General features: G+C 39.2%; 1 protein-coding gene across 4 annotated transcripts in view; it reads right to left on the bottom strand.

Annotated features, from left to right (window-relative positions):
* The window catches only part of LOC137940503 (uncharacterized), a 32,370-nt gene extending 19,440 nt beyond the window's left edge, over positions 1–12,930 (bottom strand). Inside the window, exons 1-5 of one of the 4 annotated variants that reach the window (XM_068785607.1) lie at positions 12,828–12,930; positions 11,337–11,497; positions 10,015–10,304; positions 9,764–9,892; positions 9,300–9,507 (exon numbers count right to left, since the gene is read on the bottom strand). In XM_068785607.1, coding sequence (XP_068641708.1) covers positions 9,300–9,507; positions 9,764–9,892; positions 10,015–10,212 — 535 coding nt within the window. In that variant the 5' untranslated portion in view covers positions 10,213–10,304; positions 11,337–11,497; positions 12,828–12,930. The other 3 variants (XM_068785606.1, XM_068785605.1, XM_068785608.1) reach the window with 3 other exon arrangements.
* Between the last annotated feature and the right edge of the window lie 4,448 nt (positions 12,931–17,378).

The raw sequence follows: 17,378 nt of genomic DNA, 5'->3' as shown, positions 1-17,378 counted from the left end.
GCCTTCTTCTCCAATATAAGGGACCAGTTTGCCAAACCCATATCAACAAAATCTCTGCCAATGTGCAGCATCAATGTAAGGAAGGGTCTCCAAACAGTTGAGTAAAGAAGGGATCATCAAGGAGTCTTTCCACATAAGAAGCTCTACATCAAAACAGAATGAAAGAAGGGATCATCAAGGGGTCTTTCCACATAAGAAGCTCTACATCAAAACAGAATGAAAGTAAAAAAAAAAAAAAAAGAACCGGCAAGAATGGAGATGATTCTTCTTACTGCTGGCATTTTTGTTTATACTGCAAAGCAAGAGAAAGAAGACTTTTTCCCTTGTTCAACGTCTGCCCTTTTCAATAGACTAAAGAAGACGGAGGGAGAATGAAGATGAAGACAACCTGGTTCAAACAGATGGCTGGAGGGTAAAGGAAGAGGAACATTTTCTGAATATCTTATGTTACTTCCGCCACTGGACAATATGGAGAGGGGAACTCCCCTGAAAGCCTAAGCTTGAAAAGAGGAGGCAACAATGATTCTCAAGAGGGAAACTTAACAAGTGGAACCTAAAAATTAGGGAACAGTTGAAAACTAAGAATAAAATTTTTTTACATGAAATAGATATAAGAGAGATTGCAGGGAGATCCTCCAAATCCAACTGATTTCAGATCCGAATATTTATCTGGTTCAGACACTTCGATTCTGATTCTTTTTCAAAATTCTACCAAATACCTTATTAGTCCGATGAAGGTCCAAGAGATCCAAAATGTTGGATACTATTATTACACCCCCTAAGTTACAGTAGTGATAATTTTGAAATATTGTCCTCTTAGAAATACATCCATTAAATAGAAACTAGTCAACAAATATAGCTTTGTTGTACATAATCGAAAAAGAAAATTTACCATATCACCCATATTTAAGTTTTCTAAACTAAGAAATTTTAGGCAAGTAAAAGTTTAGAGAGAGAGGGCCCCACACCCTATCACCCCTCCATTCTCAATTTTATTTTTTTTTTTAAAAAGTGATGATTTGTTCAAGCAAAGAGAGCAAAAACAAAAGCTAAGGGAGCACTCCCCTTTTTTTTTAATGAAGATGTATAAGCTATTAAATGAGTAAAGAGTACAATACCTAGCTAAAAAGGGCCTTCCTCCACAACAAGTTGTTGGAGTGAAACACCTAATTTAGCTTGAGTGTCAGCTAAATGATTAGCTGACCTAGGAATGTGCTTCCAATTACAGTTTAGAAGAGAAATTAAATTACATATATCAAAAAACATATCCCAATGTCGTCATGGAGGAGGAGCTGACATCGCACACCAATTGATAACAATTTTTGAATCGCCTTCTATGCAGAGGGGTCCCACCAGATGGCGTTGGAAAATCTGCAGCCCATTAAGCAAACCAAAGAGCTCAGCAGTGGTTGAGTCTGAGATTCCAATTGGCCCAGTGAAGGTGAAAAGAAGACTATCGTTACTATCATGGATAATTCCACCAAAACCCACAAGGCCAATATATCCAAAAGCGCTACCGTCAAAATTCAATTTGTAGCGGCCCATCGGAGGGGGAGACCAAATTTCCATAGTCGGGTGACGAGAAGGATAAGACATGCCAGCTATCAGCCGCCAGTTCCCACGAAGGTTGGAGCCATTTAAATTTCGGAATTCCTTACGCATTAAGATCCACGTGAAAACTTGGCCAACAATATTTTCTATCAGTTTTTCACTGGGGATAGATTTTAAATTGAATTTTCGGTTGTTTCTTTCCTTCCATAACACCCAAATGATATGACCAACGCAGCAAGAGATAAGTAATTTCCTAAGCTTTGGGAGGCTAACATTAGTAACAGAGAGGATTGTGGATGTAAGGTTTTGAGAGGGGCAATACTGAAAACCAATTTTGTTGAGAAGGCTAGTCTAGACAATGTGGGCAAAATTGCAGAGTAAGAGGACATGGATGGCTGTTTCGAGAGAAGTTTGGCAGAAGGGGCACAAGGTCTTGGACAGGGGTTCCTCGTCGGATTAAAGAATCGGATGTGAGGACTTTGTTCCAACATGCTCTCCAGATACAAAAATTTGCACGAGGGGCAAGCAAGGTCCATGCGATGGCTGCAGGATTATTGGTTTGTGGGGGCATGGGGCAGCTCAGAAAATTATAAGCAGAGGAAGTGGAAAAAGTACCTAGGGTGCAAGGGGTCTTACCGAGGATACACAAGTGAAGAGGTTGGATGCCACAGAGCCTCTATGAGTCCGAAAGCGCTCTCAAGAGATCTAAGCTCCATCCTCCAGAATCAGTCCACTGGTCTAAGATAGTGGCTTCCATATTCCCTTACCAATGTAGCATTTGACTGCCTTTTTCAAATTTGGCAACAAAATTACAAATTTTTTCAATACGGGGGACAGCCTATAGCATCTCCCACCCTCACTCCACCATCCAGATAATATATTTGCTTTAGCGGCAACTTAAGTCCTCCAGATCAAATCAGGATACAAATTAAATTTCCAAATCCATTTAAGCAGCAAGGCAGAATTAGTGGTAGCATATCACAGATCCTGAGACTTCCAAGGAGTTTAGGTTTGCATACCTCAGCCCATTTCACAAGACTATACTTCCTTTCACCGTTCGGTCCTCCCCACAGAAATCTCCTCTTGAGGAGTTCAATTCTTTTCTGGACAGAAGCAGGACATCGATATAATGAGAGGAAATAAGACGGGATACCGTGAAGGCAAGACTTAATACGAACAAGCTTACCTACTTTGGAGAGAAATCTTCCTCTCCAGAAAGCTAGACGCTCAATAACAGGATGCCAAGAGCTTTTGGAAGGAAGAACAGATGACAAGGGGAGACCCAGATAGGTACAGGGTATTGTTGCAATTTTGCATCCCAGATAACAAGCCATAGAGTTCAACACATTTGGATCAATATTGAAGCCAATGATGGAGGATTTTGTCCAGCTTACCTTTTGTCCATATGAGAGTTCAAATAAATTGAGCAGAGCTTTAATATGAGAAATTTGGTTCATTGTGCATTCGCCAAAGAGAATGGTGTCATCAGCATACTGAAGGAGGGCAATATCTTGACTGGGGTCATCAGAGATGGGGCTAAGCCAACCAGAATTTTTAGCAAGACGGACTATGGACGCCAAATGTTTTGCAATGAGAGTGAAGAGGAAAGGAGATAAGGGGTCCCCTTGCCAAATGCCTCTGGTTGCCGTAAAAAACCCATAAGGTTTTCCATTAACAAGGACAGAGTACGACACAGTAGAGATACTTCTCATCCAGAATTTCCAGAGGGTCCCAAAACCCATTTTGTCAACAAGATGGTCAATTAGTTTCCAGTCGACACGGTCGAAGGATTTTTCAAAGTCAAGTTTCAGGACAATCTGGGCAGCTTGGATTTTTTGAAGGAGAGTTCATGGGCCGCCATTGCAGAGTCAAGAATATTTCAACCACGAATAAAAGCACTTTGACAAGGGTTAATGATTTTGGGAAGAAGGGATCTGAAGCAGTTAGCAAGAATTCAACCTATGATTTTGTAAAAGCTAGTGGTGAGGCTAATAGGTCTAAAATCTTGGGGAAGGGCTGAGTTGGCTTTTTTTGGGATTAAAGCAATGAAAGAGGCACCAACAGCTTTGTGGGTGATACCAACTTGGTGGAAATTTTGAACAAAGGCATACACATCATTTTTTACTACTCCCCAAAATTTGAGATAAAACTCGTCGTTGAAACCATCTGGACCAGGGGCTTTGTCCTTAGGAAGGCCTAGAGAGGCCTAACCAATTTCTTCAGGACTGAAAGGGCGTTCTAGTTCATCTACATCAGAAGAGGAGATACGCTTATATTCAAGCTGGTATAGCGTAAGACAGTTGAAGCATTCCTCTGAATAAAGATCTGAAAAGAACTTGACAAGAATGTTAGACATAGAGAGGTTATCCGTGATCACCTGGTCTCCATGACAAAGAGATGTGATACAGTTAGCCCTCCTTCTAGCCGAGGCAATAGCATGGAAAATTTTTGTATTTCTATCCCCCTCGGCCAGCCAACGGAATCTAGCTCGTTGTTTCCAGTGTATAGTATCATTTCAATGACGATTTGAAAACTCAAAATCTAAATGATTTCTGAAAAGTAAATCGGGAGAAGAAAGGGATATTTGCTCTTCGAGGAGATCAAGCTCAGATATACGGCGGTGGACCAAATCTTTTAGAGAAGCAGCAGCAGTGCGGTGATTGAGGGACCATGTGCGGATCTTCGCCTTCAGGGCTTTTAGTTTAATGGGGAGGGACCAAACCGGGTTAGGGTGATGAGCAAGTTCTTGCCACCAGACAGCAAGATCGGAATTGAAGGATTCATCAAGGATCCAGGAGTTCTCAAATCGAAACGGAGATCGACCCCAAGCTGGGGGGGTGTGTATTGATTTGAATCGGCCAATGATCGGAGCCAATTTTATTGAGGACATGGCCTGACTTGTTGGGGAACAATGTAACCACTCATTATTTAAAAAGTATCTATCAAGTTTGGAGAGGAAGGGGGGTTCTGGCCATTTGACAAAGTGAATTTTTTTCCAAAAAGAGGGATTTCAGAGAGTTCAAGGCTAGCAATGAGATCCGAGAAGGCTCTCGTGGAAGAGGTTCTAATGGCGGGAGGGCTTTTTTCATAACATCGAAGAATGGCATTGAAATCCCCAGCAAGGAGCCAGGGCAAGTCACTGAGTTGGATGAGGAGGAGGATTTCTTCCCAAAAGGAGGCACGGTCATTCTAGCGAGTCGGGCCATAAATGCCAGCTAGGGCCCAGAATGTCCCCAAGGATCGGTCTCGAAATCGGATACCGATAGAGAATTGGCTTGGCTGAGAGAGAATGGCTTCAACTGAGTTTGGGTTCCAGATGACAAGGATGCCACCAAAATGCCCAATCACGACAACCTTCGCCCATTCAAGGTCCGAATCGTACCAGAGATCACGAGCGATAGAGATATCAAAAGATCGTAACTTAGTTTCAACCAATATTACAATAGCTTACATTCAAAAAGGGCCGCCTTGATAATCGCGCGCTTAAAAGCGCGAACCGATTCCTCTAACGTTCCATGAGAAAACAATCATTGAAGGGGGGATGGGGTGAGATCCTCCTTTGGGCATAGGAGAGAGTCGTGGTAATATTTGATCTTTGAAGAACTGGATGAAGTCATCTTGAGCAGATAATCAGGTCTTGGAGGGATGGGAATGGGTAGAGGGCTTTTAGGAGTGCTTGGTTTTGGCGAGCTACTTCTTTGGCCTTGTTCTTCTTCTTCCTTCAGGAATAAGTGAAAGCAAAAGGGGTGACGGGAGGCTTACTTTCCGGAGTTCTTCGAGAGTATGTGAGAGCAAAACGGTAGATGGGAGATTTGTTGGCGAAACTTGAGACTTCCATTGGATTATTCGACTTGGCCTTAACAGTTGCTAGAGGGGTTGGACATAGAATGTGGGGGGAGTGGGTTTTTAAAGAAGCTGGCAACCGTTTATTTGGCGGGGTGAAGTGATTGTGTCATTCAATGAGATTTGGATAGTCCTTGGGGTTTGAGTTCCACCGATCTTCTACATCATAGAAGGATCGTGAGTCTAACCTGTTGTCAACTAGGGAATCATTATTCTGGATGGAAGACGGAAGGGTGGGGGATTGCCAAATATCAGTACTGAAAGGACTATTTAGGTAGTTGGGTCTTTGGTGGCTAGATGTGGCAGAGGTGGCGAAGAATTTTCGAGTGTGTGTGAGATGACATGTAGATAGAGTCAAGTTCGGGGCAATCGAAACAATCTCCCGTCCTTCAACAGGACAAGAAACAAAAGGATCAAGTAGGTTTAGATCATAGAAAATGGGTGGGTATTTCGAAAAAAAATTCTGATTGGATGGCGGCGGGGCAGGGGAGGTTTGGGTTTTCGGAGGATGAGGAAAGGGTGCAGTACTTGAGTGGGGTAAGGTAGCATTGGGAAGGGGGGGAGGGGTCTTTTCAGAGCTCAGGGGAGGGCCATTGATCGGGGAGAAGGTATTCCTCGGAACCAGGGCAGGCAGCGTAAGAGTCGAGGAGGTGGGGAGGGCGGTGCTCGAGATGGATATCTCAGTAGGTGAAGGAGTTACTAGAGTAGGGAGCTGAGAGGGTATGGATGGGACCAGTGTTAGGGGCGGGGCTCTAGGAGGAGGGATTGGTGATCTGACTTGATTGGCGCAGGATTTGAGGGGCATGGGTATGGGGAGGAGTTCGAGGAAGGTGCAAGGAGAAGATTTCTTGGAAGTTGGGCGATATCGGCCCAATTGACTAGTGATGGGGTGAGGTAAGGAGATTTGACCGAGGGCGGTAGAGGTTTCGATGTGGCAGGTAGTGCTGATCTGACAGGTGACGTGTTTGGGATGGCTTGAGTGTTCAGGTGAGGTATCAGGGCTAGGGCAGGTGGGGAAATTTGAATTTGGGTTCGGGACAACTATCCCAATAGGTTCCTTAGGTGGTTCCTTATTTGCTCGGTTTCGGTTTGACTCGGGGCCAGCTAGGGTCAGAGCTAACTCTGGATTTTCTGAGTCAACCCAGACAAAGTTGGACTCGACGGGAGACCTTTTGAGTAAAAAACCATGGCAGGGAGGATTACCAAGTTTTCAAACTCCAGGATGACCCGAGTAGTGGTCTCGTCGAAGATAATTAACATAGTGAGTTCTACTTACCGAAAATTTTGGCAGGAGGAGGAATTTCTCCCAGTTGAGGAGCATCGGCTGATCTTCTGCCCAGATGAGTTCTCCGAAAGATGCTCGCGAGGCATTCCAGAGTGTGTCTGCATCGTAGCTCCATGGGAATGCCCCGAACAACCACCCAGTGGCCTGAAAGGGGGGTTGTGAGGCCAGAGGTCTAGTCTTCCATGTTCAGAATTGGAGATCCCACTTCGTTCTTCAGTTTATGCATTTTTTGTCGGGCTTCTGCCGAGTTGAAGACTATAAGCCACTGTCTATCCTGAATCTGAGAAGTGTCTTGGACTGCAATCATTGGAGCACTTCCATGAATCCAGTGTCTTATTTTTTTGCCAGAGTTGCTGGCTGGATGGACAAAGATGACTACTGCTAGGGTTAGCCGGCGAACTTCTTCAGTCATAGCTTGGGCCAGGAGGGTAAGAGAATAATGTTTTTCATGTTGTAGGATCTAAGGAGGGGGGGGTAGCATTTTCCTGGATGGGGGTAGCAAGTGGGGGGCAGGTTGTTGGATTTTTGAGGATTCGAAGCAAAGTTAGGCGGAAATTTGTCCAGCCAAGTCGGGAATTAGGCGTTTGGGGTAAGAAAACCATACCCATTGTCAACGATCCGCAACGCTGAGTGATGGCGCATTCGAGATGGCTTCCGTGATATTGGGTATGTAGTTGAAATTCCAGATCGCCCGTGAAAAGGGACCTTCCGAAGCTCCTGCCCGTCTTACCAGTCTGGATCTTGTCGAAGATGGCCAAGAAGGCTTCCGCAACTCTGACTGGAAGAGAGACAAAAGGATATCTTCGAGCCGAATCGAGAGGATGCGAATGGCATCCACATTCTTCTCTCGCATTTGTCGGAAGGAAACGACTGCATTTCCATTTCGGAAATCAAATTCGGAGGATTCGTCTAACCTTATTCTTCATCTCGAGCTTCGGCTGATAATGGTTTGCCAACCCAGGTCGCTATCTTTTCGCTGAGTTTGATCTTCTTCTTCTTCCCGCTTCGTTTCTCTTATGCTAGTGCTACTACTGCTTCTCCAAATGTGATTGATCATCTCCGCGATCTGAGCTATGTCCCACCTGAACAGGTTGGGGGAAAAGGGGGGGGGGGGGGGAGGAGGAGGGAGCGTCGTGCCCCTCGTGAGCGCAATGCACTTTGCCTTCCGTGTGGTGCACTTTTCCTTCTACGTGGGGCCATTGATTGGAAGTTTTAAAAACCTTACAATAAGGGATTGCAAAGAGATCCTTCAATTAACACAAGCATCAACAGTCAAGTTGGTTGACTGAAGAACATAAGACCAAATACAAGAAATGGAAGATACAATATCAGAAATTTCCAAGAAAACATCCCAATGCCTCCATGGAGGAAAAGCACCAGCTAATGACAACTTTGGAGTCTGAGGCCATGCAGGAGCATAGAGAGTTCAGTAATAGTAGAGTCAGCTACACCAAGGGGGGCAGCGTAGGAGATAAGAGTGCATCCATCCACAACACGAATTACTCCACCGTATCCCGCAAAACCAAGGCATCCAAGGGCACTACAATCAAAATTGAGCTTGAGAGTCTCGTAGGGCCCACCTCCTATCACCCCTCCATTCTCCCATGTTGCCCCCTCTGTCTAGAAGAGAGGAGAGACCCTTCTTCCCACCCACCCACCCCCCCCCCCCCCCCCCCCCAACCTCATTAAAGACAAAAAAAAAAAAAATCAAAAGTAGAGAAAGGAAGGGAACACGCTTCTCCTTCCTTTTTGCGTAGAGACACAAAAGGAGAGAGTAGAGGCTCCACCCTCTCACTTGCAGAGAGGGTGGAGGGGCATCCAACCTCCCTCCTCTCATATTTCCATGCAAGAGAAGAAGAGGAAAGACATTCCTGATATTCCTAATCCTCTGTTGCCAACGATGAAGAAAAAATTAAAAATACTGGAGTAGGCAGGTGCCTCTCTCCTATCCATTAAGGGGGGAGGCTCACTTGGAGAAATTGCGCCCGAAAAGAAAGGGGGAAGGAGTGTTCCCCACTCTCCTTTTAGTTTTATTAGAAAGTACATGGGTAAAATTGTAATTTCACAATATGCAATTTTAATAAATTAAGTTGGTCAAGTGAGTTTCTATCTTTTTTATGTAATTAAATAGTACGCATATTTAGTTTTATTGTGTTTAGAAGAAGGGCATTTTTGTCCTAGAGCAAAATCTTACTTTAAGTTGTTAATAAAACAGTTAGCAGTTGTAATTGCCATTCCAACTGCAGCCTCTTCCATCTCTCTCTTCTATTCCCAGCATATTTAAGAGTTTTACAAGGTTTTAGAATTATTTCTAACAAGATCAGAAAAACAGAATTAGTTGACTAAACAGTATGGTGTCAGGGATGGACTAAATGAACAAAGAAAAGCACAGCAAGAAGAAATTGGTATACAAGTCGATAAGGTTAATGAAGATCAAAATCAAGTTTTTTGCATGAATGGAACACAAAGGACAAGGGAGAAAGAGAATGAAGCATCCATTTGTGGAAGAAAGTCTATTACTAGTGTAATTGAACTGTTTGCACAAAAGATGACATCATGAGGTGGAATAAGATTGCAATATGAAAAAAAATAAAAAAAAACGAAATAAAGAAGCAAATACCACAGATGCTCCTCAACCCACAGTCTGAAATCTGATCGCAATAATTGAAATTCAGATTTTGCATACTGGGACAATCCTTTAGGAGAGCCAAACCAGAATCAGTGACATCAGAACCAGAAATATCCACAGAGAGCAAAGAGGGCCCTTGAGATGAAATGATATCCATCCAACTGTTATTTACTCCTGGATAATCTCCCAAATAAATATCCTGGTCAAAACAAATGGAACATATAGCTTTCAATTTCCTTTTTCAATGTCTACATGTAGAGTGACGTGAGAAAGACAGATAGAATAAATTTGTGTGTGTGGGTGGGGGGGGGGGGGGGGGGGGGGGGGTGGGTGGCGGCAGAAATACCACAGATTCTTTACTTCTGAACAACTGAAATTAATGTGAGCAGATAAGTGCTCAAATACCCAAGATCTCGTAATTGAAATAACACAATTAGGTGCACTAGAAACATTACTTGAAGTGCACAATCTCGAAAAGCTTCAAGAGAAGCCTCGGCCAAAGACTGAGAAGCCACCAATCCATTGAAGATCAGCTGGCTAACATCTCTTGGGAGCATGCTGAAGTTATTGAATCTGCTGATGTCCTGTACAGTATGCACAGAGAACATGAGTAATCAGGTAATAGCAAGAAATCCATTCCCAGAAACCAAAAAATAAAATAAAATAAGGAAGAAATGATTCACACAAGCAAATAATTAAATCATACCTCACATATTTTATGAACACAGGTTTCCATCAAGGAGGGGCACTTGCCTCTTCCTTGTGGATTATCTATGCCAGGTCGAGGCACAGAGCTCCCCAACCATTTTGAGCTGCCACTTTTGCTAAATCTTGCAGATAATCCTCTTCGCACTCCGTCCTCATTGACCAGTTGGTCTCTCTTCCTCGAGCAAGCTCCACCCATGAAGGCCCAATCTTGCAAATATCAGAACATGCTAATGGAAGATCCACAAAACAATATTATGCTTCATCTTGTCCAAAAGGATGTGCATCAACCTGAAAAATGTGAATTATCTAATTCAAATGATATTTTGCATAAATGCATACAGCATGCATAATTATTCAACTGAGGAAATAGGTACTAGCCCCTGTTCCTTGGACATGTCAAAGTTTTTCCAAAAAAACCCTTCAAAATCTAAACCAAAAAATGAGTTGCACAAACACGTGACTTTGAATTAGAACCAACAAATAAGTTCACTTTGCAATTCCAATCAATAAGATATATTGAACATTTTTTCATTCTCTATAAACATGATTATAATTGATAGATCGACCCAAAACACAAATAAAGCCTTCTTCTTTTTTAGCTAAATGTTTTGTTTTCCCATGCACTCCTCTATTACATACATAGTCATGCCACTTCAATGATTAATCCCAGTAGCAGGTAGGGTCAACTTCAAGAATTCATTTATGATGGACATCAGGATTAGTACAGCTCCTTGGACCTTTCTCCACCTATTTGTCTTGATACTTCACCTATATAAGCTACAGGCAGGTCAAGGCATCCAAAAACTCCATCTCCGCTGTTAAGATTAGAAGGTTAATGCATACTCTGGGTTGAAAATAACTTTTTATATGATCCTACTTCCTAAAAAAAACCCTAATAAAAAGATCTAACTCAAGGCCCACACCAGCCTTCCCTTTTGAAGCTTGGGCAACACCTTCAGAGATTCTCACATCCTCACTGTGCATCCAAATGAAAATGCCTACTACCAGTTGCAGCCTCCAGTTAAATATGCAATTGCACAGATGAATATGCTGACCTTGTTATATGGCCCCGTAACAGAACAACCAGATGCAGCATTTAAGAGATATACCAGACTCCAATCAGACCGTTTCCTCTCTATCTAAGCGAACTCTCAGGCAGCAATTAGTTGGTTCATGAGTTCTTCTCACTTTTTGCCATTTTTTTCAAATTTTCTAAAGAAATAAAAGCAATAAAAACAGCAATCATGTGGCACATATAGCAAACAGGACCAAATGTTCTTCAGGATGAGGCAGATCTCCATCTGGAAAATCCCGACTTACCATTCAGTCTCCTACCGGGTAAACGATAAGCCAGGTTTTATCGGGCTATCCAGGTACCTAACTTGGATGTTGGCTTCCTGTTCAAAGGGTGCAAGACATTTTGCCTTCTAACATAACTTCTTCATAATCACCCTTGACATGAATCATTCGGGTGTCAGCAACTGAAGCATGAAAAGAGATTCACCAGTTACAAAGAAATCATCAATAGTCACTAACTCCCTGAGTCAAACTGGCTATACAGAATGTGCAAATGCTGCAGTCTTGACCTGTTAGCATGCCTTAACACTCATTCAACATGCCTCCTATCCAATTGTGTGATGCTCTTAAGACTTCATGCTTCCAGTAGAGGAGGTAATTCATGATTTTGCTCTCTAGCAAACGTTTTCAGAATGAATACTTGTATCCCACTCTCCCATTCTCTTGATATACTAATGCTACAGATTTGGTGAGAGAAAAATAACATTTCTATGTCATACACCATACATTGTCAGGGTCTACGGCAAAGTGAATAACCATAGTGGATGATAATATATCATCAAAACAGAGAAAAAAAATTCCTGATAAGTAATTTTATTTTTTGCCTGCTTTTGTCTGCTTACTGATTTGAGTCGGACAGTGTAAGCATATTCATCAGAATTATTAAAAAAACGCAGCCCAGCATTGTCGGATAAGGCTTTGGTGGTTACCATGATCGGGATGGAAAAGAACACCTCAATTTTATTTCTGAAAGGCAATCACTCCGCTATCCTTTTCAAGAACTGCTGTCTCTCTATGAAACAGAACATGGCATCCGAATAAATAAAATACGGAGAAATATGAGATACCGAAAGAGCAGAAATAAGAACTAATAAGACAACCATCACATATGAATGATAAAATTTCTGGCATCCACTACTGCAATATTCTCGTGCCTCCTGGCACAAATTCTACTTCACCGGCTCATTCGTGGATACAAATTAACTTCATCGCTTCAATTGTTCTTTAAGCAGTTAAAACACAGAACTGCAGCCCATGAGGAGAGTCACTCTTCGAGATATAAATTCAGGATAAAAACACAAAAAAATCAAAATGGCTCAATGATCGAGTTCATTACAAGTTTGGTACAATAAACAACCCGATCACTTATCCGAATTTTCTTATTATGAATTATATTAACAAAGTTTCAATTAAACGTCCGAACGAATGAAAATTGCTCAAGACTCAAAAGTAACATGACGGACATCACAGAATTCAGTAGCCGAACTTCCGATACAATCATCGAGAAAGAAAAAATTAACAACGAACTTATTCGCGAGAGAAAAAAATAACAAGAGATTACATAAGAGTAAGAGAAGAAAGTCGGGAGCAAAAAAAGACGATGAGGACGGAAAAATTAAAAAAAAAATCAAGAGAGAGAAAAAGAGGACTATCAGTATGCACTTTTGGAGTAACCAGACAGAGTTCTCCGACGATCATGATCCAAAATCCAAAAAAAAAAAAAAAAAAAAGTACCTTTAAATTTGATACAGTAAATTCCTTCGCTAATTAGCTATAAGAAAACCATCAACTAAAATCAGAAATTCTGCAATTCCTCGGCACCGTCAGAGATGAACGAAAGGTGCAGTGAAGGAGACGAAAACAGCACTCGCAAGAAAAAGAGAAAAGCGCGCAAACAACCGAGGAGCTGGTGGCCGAAGCGGTTTCCGAACCATTCGATCTTCGACACGCGGAGCTTTGTAATCATAGCCTTGCCTCGGAGACAATGGTTCGTAACGTGGATAAGAAAGAAGTGGGACCCATGATAAAATTTTAATTTATCGGCAGGACTGATAATATCGTTTGGAGCGTTGTACACGCAAACGGCGCAGCTCTGTTGAAACGAGGGAGGGAAGAGCGGATCGAGGACAAGGGTCGAACCGGGTTATTTTTTAAAACTCGATCCAGCCTATGAACCCGAATTTTTCTTTACACATAGATGAATATCTAAGTTATATTAACACAATAAATAAAATATAAATGAACATTAACGATGTCAAAATAACTATATTATTATAAACATAGATGTATTTATTTATTTAAAATAATAGTTCTATTGATTTTCAATGTGCAATTTTAAAATTATTATAGAGCAATTGACGAGACTCGCAAAAAGGTCCATATTATTGGCAAAGATATGGTTAGGTTTTGAAATCGAGAATAATACTTATCCCAAAATATGATTATCGTTTGTAATTTTAATATGAAGTTCACTTTTTTAGTAGTTGTGTGGGAAGGATTGAATTTTGATGCATGTATCAGATGTACCTAACGGGCTTATCATCCCAATAAGTAATATGTTGGTGTTATTTATTTATTTTTTGTACATGTAAATTTTAGTCTTATTTATCATTATTGTTATTTCATATTGTAGGAAAATACTATTTGGTAAATGCTGGGTAAGTTAACTTGCCTGGGTTTTTTGGCATCTTATTGTTCATATTGATATCATTTAAATGAATATGATGAAAATCATCTGGCGTATATTGTATAAGAGTTATTCAACCACCAAATTTCATCATTCAGAAGCACAATTAAGACGATTTTAGGTCTCTGTAAACAATGGTTTGAAATTTTGAATTGAACACTTTAATACCCGTGCAAGACTCGAGTGAAAACAGCGATTGCATGTTATATTATTCCCAATTTTATACAAATATCATATAATGACGATGAAGTGATTGCATAAGAGTAACTAGTAGAAGTTATTGGGCATGATCCCGAATTTGGACAAAATCAAGAAGGTGAAGGAGATGATTAGGAAGAATAAATTAGTCAGCACAAGGAGAATAAGGAGAAACAAACAAATAGAATTAACTAACCATGTTTGTAACAATTTAGCAGCTAAAGTGGAATAGTTGATTTAACATGGCCAATTTATTTTTAGATAAAAAATATTTAAAATCTTATCTTTGACATCTTATTTTACATAAAATTTACCAAATGAGACAGGTAATGTATTAGAGTGATTAATAATCTCTATGTATTTTAAAAAATAGATTAATGGCTATAAGAAAATTTTAAAAATTACCATGTAATTTTCTAGTAAAGTACTAATAGAATTTTATGTTGGAGTTTTTTTTCTAAAAATATATATCCCAAAAAAAAATAGGGGCACTAACGGGACCATAGAATTAGAGGGTTTTTAGGCTTTAATAAGTAATTAGGATATACATTACAGGGATGATAGCTAGGTTGAAAGTAAATCTAAGAGAAAATATATTTATTTGAAATGGGAAAATTGTGTTTCTTAATAGAAATTAAAATATGACAAAAGTAAATAAAGAGGTTTCTTCTCACCCTATTGACCCTTTTGAGACATATATTTAAGTTATCTAAAATCTAGTTTAATTTGTATTCAAAACACATATTACTGTAACCGATATTCTAATAATGCTTAAAACCCTGAAAAATATGATTTTCCTTGAACATAGATGAAAATCAAAGTTATACTAATACAATAAATAAAACATGAAAGGAACAATAATGATGACATAATAGCAATATTATTGATATCATCAACTATTTCAAATCATACAAAATTATTTGTATGAAGATCTAAATGGGTTTGAAATGATGTCAAAATTTTGTTTTTACATAATGAAAATTTTAGTGCTATATATGAATTTTTAGATATATATGTGAATTCTTATTTCGGCGTCGATGAGTTCTTAATTTTATGTGTTGGATATGTAATTTGATATTTATACTTTTTAAAATATTTTGTAATATTTTATCATTATACAAGTGTCAAGATTACCATAATTATTAGTTGAGGGTGTTGCTACTGCTTTAGCAACTCCTCTAGTTATTATATCAATTTATTTTGAAAATGTATATGCACCTAGAAAAAAATCGACTGGGTAGTGGGACTCATATAGCATAAATAATACCTGTTTAAACATGTTTATAGAATGAGACTGTATATTTTTTACTAACTTTTATAATTTGTTGAGTAGGAGACTTCTTGTGGATACCAAGAGCATTAAAGTTGAATAATAGGTTGTTATGTTATATTTATGGTTATCATGGATCAGAGCTAAAGATATCCAGTGTCAATAGAACGCTTCACATGCTCAGTTTGGACGATTAATACATATTTCAATAGAGTACTATAATTGAAAGATGATTACATATGTTATTTTTCAACTAGAAATGTTTATCCAAAAAATAACATGTAGTGATAAGTATTATTCATATTTCAAGGTAAATAACGATTGCAACTATTATTGTTGTATTTATTTATTTAAAAGAATATTTCTATTGACTTTTAATGTGCAGTTTTAGAATTGCATTAGAACAATTGATGGGACTCACATAAAGGTTCATATTATCGGCAATGAAATTGTTAGGTTTTGAAATTGAAAATAACACTCATCACAAATTGTGGGTTTTTGTAATTTTAATATGAAGTTCACTTTTGTAGTAGCTGGGAGGGAAGGATCGACAACTGATGCTCACATTTTGATGCACATATTGGATGTACCTAACAGGGCTTACTATCCCAACAAGTAATATGTTTGTGTTATTTATTTATTTTTGTGCATGTTAACTTTAGTCTTATTTATTATTATTGTTATTTCACATCGTAGGAAATCACTACTTGGTAGATGATGGGTATGCTAACTTGCTTATTTTTTTGGCATCTTATTTTGAAATGAATATGATGAAAATCACCTCCCTAATAGTCCATAATAGTTATTTAACCACCAAAATTCATCATCAAGAAGCATAATTGAGCGGATTTTTTGTCTCTAGAAACGATGGTTTGAAAATTTGAATTGAACACTTAAGCACCTGTTCAAGACTCAAGTGAAAATTGTGATTGCATGTTATATTAGTTACAAATTTATATGAATTTCATATCGTAATGGTGAAGGGATTGCGAAAGAGGATCTAGTAGAAGTTATTGGGTATGATGTAGAATTTAGACAATATCAAGAAGGAGAAGAAAATTATTAAGAAGAAGAAATTAGTAAGCTCATAGTCTCAATATGAGGGAGAATAAAGAGAAATGAACAAACAAAACTAACTAACCATTTTTGTTACAATTTAACAACTCAAATGGGATATAACATGTAAAGTGGAATAGTTGATTTAACAAGGTCAATTTCTACCTTTTATTAGCATGTAAATTTCCAACAAGGGGCACTAACGGGACTATAGAATTGGAGTGTTTTGAGGATTTAATAAGTAATTAGGATATAGATTATTGGGATAATAGCTAGGTATAATGTAAATCTAAGAGAATTGTTTTTATTTGAATGAATTTGTTAATAGAAATTGATTTATGACAAAAGCAAATAAAGAGGTTTATACTCATCCAATTGACCCTCTTGAGACAACTTTCCTATGAGGGGTTTTTTATGTCTCTTGTAAATAACTTGTTTGTTAGGGAGAAAACCTCTACTATAATAATTAAATTGGCATTAATGTTCCCTATGAACTCATTTCTAAGAAACTAAATTCCAACATTTCATCTACCTAGTCCTAAACTTCTAGCCATTAGCTTTTATATCGATTGAATCTCTAAATGACATACAAGCCATAAGGCTTGTATTTGCACATGTAGTGTTTTCCCAACTGTCCGATCAACAGTCTTCTCAATCGTCCAAACAATAGCTATGACAGTCGTCCGATCAACGACTATCTCAGCTGTTCGATCATGATCGGATGACTGAGATAACATTTTACACCAAATGACTTTTCGTATTGGATCAATTCTTTTCGTATTATCGGTAGCATCAACTATTTCAAAATCATGAAAAATTATTTGTAAGTAGTTATAAATGGGTTTGAAATGATGTCAAAATTTTTGTTTTTACTAGGTAAAATATAAATTTACTCACATCAATTAATTATTTTATTTTTTATTTATGAATTTAATGTGGTCAAGCGAGACAACTTGGTGCGAGGCTTGGGAGCGAGACAACTTGGTGCGAGGCTTGGGATACATGTGAGTCGTGATCAACTTGCTAAGATTCTTATTTACAGGATCGACGACTGTCGGACCTATAAAAGACAAAA

Source organism: Aristolochia californica, unplaced genomic scaffold, assembly GCF_029961685.1.
Source record: "Aristolochia californica isolate CCGP_79_NKW_82.1479 unplaced genomic scaffold, dmAriCali1.0.hap1 SCAF_9, whole genome shotgun sequence".
Taxonomy (NCBI): Eukaryota; Viridiplantae; Streptophyta; class Magnoliopsida; order Piperales; family Aristolochiaceae; genus Aristolochia; species Aristolochia californica.
The sequence above is the reverse complement of the archived record's forward strand: the minus strand, read 5'-3'. Positions and strand labels throughout refer to the sequence as shown.